The 6,000-nt window shown below is 44.6% G+C and overlaps 1 protein-coding gene across 2 annotated transcripts in view; it reads left to right on the top strand.

Annotated features, from left to right (window-relative positions):
* The first annotated feature begins 553 nt into the window (after positions 1-553).
* STX2 (syntaxin 2) overlaps positions 554-6,000 on the top strand; it is a 30,109-nt gene continuing 24,662 nt past the window's right edge. Inside the window, exon 1 of one of the 2 annotated variants that reach the window (XM_081175126.1) lies at positions 554-740. In XM_081175126.1, the coding sequence (XP_081031252.1) occupies positions 711-740 (30 nt within the window). In that variant the 5' untranslated portion in view covers positions 554-710. The remainder of the gene's footprint in view (positions 741-6,000) is intronic. The other variant, XM_081175125.1, reaches the window with a different exon arrangement.

Raw genomic sequence — 6,000 nt, 5'->3', positions numbered from 1 at the left:
GAAAAATCAAAGTGCAAGAGGCAATTTGAAAACAATTATGGTATAAAAATGATAAGAACATAACAATATTCAGCTTAAAGAATGCAATATTAAGGTATAATAAAATAAGCAGGAGAAGTTAATATGTAAAGAACCAGGAAAGGAAGTTGACGGGGGAGTCCGGGAATTGTAGTTTTCTTTCTCTGTGAGATAATGTTATTGCGATGAATATAAAACTGCAAAACTTAATTAAAACTATTTTTTTTTTAAAAAAAAAGAAGGAACATTATGCACCCCTGCTTCCTTCTGCTGCAAGCAGCCCCGAGCAAGATCTCATTATCCTTACTCGTTTCGCGGGCGAAAGCGGCATACAAAATTTACCCCCCCCCCCAAAAAAAAAACACGAATCCCCGAACGCGCCCCCCCCCCGCCCAGGGCTCTCGATTTGCGTAAGCGACGCCCCACCTGCTTGTATTTGCATATGGACCACGCCCCTCTCCTCGCGCGGTCCTCTCTGCCTCCCCGGCGCTCTCCTCAGCTGCTCGGCTCGCGGGAGCGGCGGCGGCGCATGCGCGGGAGGCGGTGGTTGCCCTGGCATCGCAGCTGAGGGAGCCGCAGCCCGTGAGGGGGACGACGGAGGGGAAGCGGGCGGAGAGGCGGCGGCGGCGGCGCCCCGGGAGCGGCCGGAGGAGGAGGAGGCAGAGGGCCGCCCGGGCCCCGTCTTGGCCGACATGAGGGACCGCCTGGCCGAGCTGGCAGCGGTGAGGGCGGCGGCGGCAGAGGGAGGGTCCCGGGGGGCGGGGGGGGGGGGTTGGCAGCCTGGCATCAGGTTGTCCGGAGGGCGCCCCCTAGAGGGGCTCCAGGCCCTGGGGTGGGGTTCTGGGGGGCTTACTTTGGAGTAGGCGCGCCCCGGGGTCGCTGAGCCCCGAGTTCGCGTCCACTGCGCACTGCTGCTCTCGGGTGTAACGTAAAACGTATAATATGAAAGAATGCTGTTTTATTGCTAGGATTTATTTATTCGTTCGTTCGTCCCCTTCTTCTGTGCTACTTCTGAGTAGGCATATGTAAAGGGGCTGGGCAGTTCGCAGCATCCTCGTGTTGCACTCGTGAAAGACTCGTGTGTGTTTTTGTGTGCATATTATTATTATTATTATTATTTATTAGTTTGTGCATATTATTGTTTATTAGTTTGCTGGATTTTGGTTGGGGGGGTTGTTTTGTTTTTTGTTTACTTTGTTTGCAGCGGGTCTTCGCTTTTGAATAGGCGCCTAAAGGGCTGGGCTCCGTGTTAGCAGCATCCTCGTTTTGCTCTCATAAAAAAAACCTAAAAAAACAAACCCCCGTGTTAATATAAAATGTGAGTGCGCATTTCATTAATGTTGTTGTTTTCATTATTATTGTGCTGGATTTATTCATTTGGGGGTTATTTGCTTACTTTAAAGAGACATTTTTTTGAGTGTGTATGTATGTATGTATTATCCCTCCATCTGAAGATCACAGGGCAGTTTGCAGTGTAAAAATACAAATTGAGAAGACAAATAACAGGAAAAACATAAGCAATAACCTGCTTCTAAAAGGCTAAGCATGAACATGCTCTTTAAAATGGGTGTTTAGCTCTCACAATTGTGTGTGTGTGTGTGTGTGTGTGTGTGTGTAGAGCCTTGAAAATATGTAAAAGAGCTCTTAATTCATAGCATTCTCCTTGCCTTACTCTCATTAAAGCCTCATGTTAATATAAAATGTGCATGTGCACTTTTATTATGATGATTATTGTGCTGTATTCGGTTTTGGATTTTTTTTTACTTTAATGGGGCTTAACTTTGAGTAGGTGTGTAAAGGACTGGGCTCTGAGTATGTGTTTGTCTTTAAATGTTCATGTGCACTATATTATTATGTTGGATTGCTTCGTTGTTGTTTTTTCTTTTTCTTTAATGGAGCTTACTTTTGATTAGGCAAGTAAGGGATTGCTATTGAGAACTGTCGTTATCTGTCCTATGTGCATGGATTTCATAAAGACTCGTGTGTATGCATATTTTTATTATGCTAGATTGATTAGCTTTTGTTTTTTACATTTTCTTTTATGGGACTCACTTTTGAGTAGCTTGAGATCTGTCTTTATAGCATCCTCATTGTACTGCTCTCATAAAAACTCGTTTCAGATAAAATGTGTGCATGTATGTTTTTACTATGCTAAATTGATCTGTTTTTCTTTACTGCTCCAGATTCTCTTTGTGTGCAGAAAAGCAGAACATGCTTAGAAACATATGTAATCTAACACATATACACATTATATAATGTACATATTAAAATGTGTATGTGCCTGTGTACACACCATACATTTAAAGCACATCCCTCCCAAAGAATCTTAGAAACTGTAGTTTAAGTGTGCTGGAAATTGTAGCTCTGAGGAGTGAACTGCAGTTCCCAAGGTTCATTGGGTAGGGAAATCTGTAGTGTATATGCTCCCTTTTTCTTTTTTACATTTTCATAATTTTTTTACAAGAAACACAAAAAGGTATAAACAAGTTTAATGACTATCTAGTACAGTACAATAAAAATATGTATGCATACATTTAATATAATAGAGCTTGTTTGTTTTTAGAGGCATCTAATGTAAAGTGTGTTTGTGCAACTGTGTATGTATTGGACTGGATTGTACTTATCTTTTAAATGGGTGGATAACCTGCAATCCTTCAGGTGTTTCTGTACTCCTTAACTCCACTTACAACAGGGACTATAAGAATGGATGATGGGAGTTTTAGTTACCTTTTAAAAATATTTAACGCTTTCCCAGTTGGTTTGCTGTGGTTAGCTTTAGAAGTACCTGTTTCTTCTGTGATTTTTTTAGATGCTAGGAAGAGGTGTATTTCAGGCCCTTGTTGCATCTAAGAATTATTTTCTTCCCTGACATTCTGAAGCAGTGGAGCCACATTTGACTTCCTTTGCCCCATATAGCATTCCTAAGGGTAAGAACAATTTGCCCTTAGAAGAACACAGATCTTCCTTAATGCTTCTGCATGTGTTAGAGAAAGCCCAGAGTAGTAATTAATACAGAACAGGCCGCTTCTTCTGATAGTGGATAAGTCTGCAGTATCTCTCTGCTGGAAGGGATCAAATACTCAAATCACACCTAATGCAGAGATGTGTCAAATTACCCACCCTGGTTGGAATGCAGTAGCTGAGGTGCAGTGGGGAGGTGTTTGGGTGGGTTGGTATTTGGGGCTTACAATTTCTTCTAATGATTGGTTTAGTTTTGCATACAGTTTGGCAGCTGCCCTTATAGGTGGTTTACCTTCAGAGTATGGTTAATGAATGAGATGTTCTTTGAGGGATGTGCAAGTTGGGGTCAGGTGCATTTGTGCCAGTGTAAAGGAACTTTAAGGCAGTGAATCATGTTGATGATGGTTGGAGGCAAAGGTGCCAAGTTGCGCCCAACATTGGGGTACCCATCGTGCGTGCGTGCATGATGTCACACGCACATGGCCCCCCAAACCAGTTAGGTCACCTCACCCCCACCCCACCCCCATCTTAAGTTGTCTTTGTTTGCGCTGTCTCAAGGCTAATTCTTTCCCCTTTGTGGGGCTTGCTGAGGTGCTTTAGTGCATCCCTTTGAGTTTGCCAGGGCGCCTTCTTGGAGGGCGCCCTGGCAATCATCAAAGGGATGAGCTGGGATGAAGATGTTTTGCCCCACCACATCCCTGGTGGAGGACGCACCAGGGCAAAGACAGTTCACCCCACCATGTCCCTAGCACACCTACCAATAAGTAGCCCTTGCAATCCTCAAAGGGATGCACCAGTGCGAAGATCCCTAGCCCACAAATATTGAGGGGGCTGAGGACAGCTTGGCCCCTGGGTTTGTCATGCTTGTTTGGAGGTGACATTTGGTGCATGAGATGGCAACTGGAATGGGGAGGTGAATGAATGTGATGTCTGTGGGGCAGAGGTTTGAAATCCGTACTATAACTGCTAGGGATATATGAGAAGGCACGGGTTAAAGTGAGGCACAGTCTCTAAGAAGCAAAAGCCTGAACTGGTTCCTGGATGAAGTGCAACTTCCTGAGGTAGCTTTAGGCAAGCTGTATCTCTTGGGCTCATGCTTCCAAAGAAGAAGGTGGTGGGTGGGGACTGGAAGAAACAAGGTCACTGTGAGGATCGGTACACAGGAACAGATGCATTGTGTGAAGTGTAACTGAAGTCTAACCCATTTGCAGCACAAAAATGTAGTTTTTCACAATTTGGAATTATTCAAGTTTGTCCTCAGCATGCCTCTTCCCGTCTTGATTGATTTGCGATCCTGCCATCCACAGGGGTGAGTGTGGTTAATTTATATGCTTTTGAAAACCCTCCCCTTGATTAGGTTATCCATTCCTTTTCCTTCCTGCACTTGTCCAAGGTGAATGAAGGAGGAAGTGGTGATCTTGGTATGTACCTATCTGGTATTTTATTGGGCAGGTGTGGATACACACACACACACGGCCCATTCCTACATCTGTTTTCAAGTGGACATACTGTGAGGTGGTGCAGAATCAATCCACATTAAGTTTTTATTTTCAGAATGAAGCCAGATTTTCAGGAAGTGTTTTTCAGGGGGGCAAGTGTATATGTAGTAGAGTTTTATTGCACATGGGCTACATAGAAAAAGCAAGTACACAGTCTATTGTTTCTAGAAGTCACATGTTGTGTTTGTGTAGCCTGAGCATGGGAATCATGCTAGTGAGGCAAATGGGAAGGAGCGCATTGCTCAGGTGTTACAGATTGGGAAATGTGCATTGACTTTAGATGGGTTGTGTAGGCAGGGAATAGAGAGCAGCAGCAGCTGCAAGGGAAGTGGATGTGAATTGGTTTAAACTAGATGGAGCTTAGGGGCGCGGGTGGTGCTGTGGGTAAAACCTCAGCGCCTAGGACTTGCCAATCGCATGGTCGGCGGTTCGAATCCCCGCGGCAGGGTGCGCTCCCGTCGTTCGGTCCCAGCGCCTGCCAACGTAGCAGTTCGAAAGCACCCCCGGGTGCAAGTAGATAAATAGGGACCGCTTACCAGCGGGAAGGTAAACGGCGTTCCGTGTGCTGTGCTGGTGCTGGCTCGCCAGATGCAGCTTGTCACGCTGGCCACGTGACCCGGAAGTGTCTGCGGACAGCGCTGGCTCCCGGCCTATAGAGTGAGATGAGCGCACAACCCTAAAGTCTGCCAAGACTGGCCTGTACGGGCAGGGGTACCTTTACCTTTACCTTTTTAGATGGAGCTTATGGGAGGGTAGTCAAGCTTCGGTGGGATATTTATGAAAAGATAAATCTATGCCATCCTCCAGTCAATGGATTGAGGATATGACAACACTCACAACTTATGAACTGATTGCTTGTAGACGTAGACGGTATGTGGACAAGTATAACGTTATTAGGAATACGTTTATTAAAATGCAGTTGTACCTCATAAGTTGAACGCTTTGCGATTCAAAACTTTTTGGCTCCTGAACACTGCAAACCCAAAAGTGAGTGTTCCAGTTTGAGAATGTTCTTTGGAACCCAAACGTCCGACATGGGTTCTGTGGTTTCTGAACATTTTGGAAGTCAAACAGATTGACTTCCGAGGTAAACTGTATAGTGGGTTATAAATAACCATATATGTATTTGGATGATAGTAACCTTTATATACATATGTGCTCGTCTAGCATATATGGAATTGTAGTTGTTTGCATATACAGTGACATAATATACCTTCCTCCCCTTTTTTCTTTTTTAAATTCACTTTTTATTTCCATTTTATTTTGTTCAGTTGACATATTCTTAATAAAAAAATAGTAATAAAAAAGCTGGGGTGGGATATGACTGTTGGAGTTGTGTTTTGAGAGGATCACGGGGTGTTAGACTGGTCAGTATGGCAGCATGGAGGGGATGCTACCAAGTTGAGTCACGACATGTACCATTTGAGTGAGGCTTTGTGGTACATTAATCTGCGTGGCATGACTGATGTGGGTTTGGGGAGTTGAGTTGTGAGGCGGTAACTGGATTTGAACAGCAACCGTG

Source organism: Podarcis bocagei, assembly GCF_964188305.1.
Source record: "Podarcis bocagei genome assembly, chromosome: 16".
Classification (NCBI taxonomy): domain Eukaryota; kingdom Metazoa; phylum Chordata; class Lepidosauria; order Squamata; family Lacertidae; genus Podarcis; species Podarcis bocagei.
This window is presented reverse-complemented; position numbering and strand designations above follow the sequence as displayed.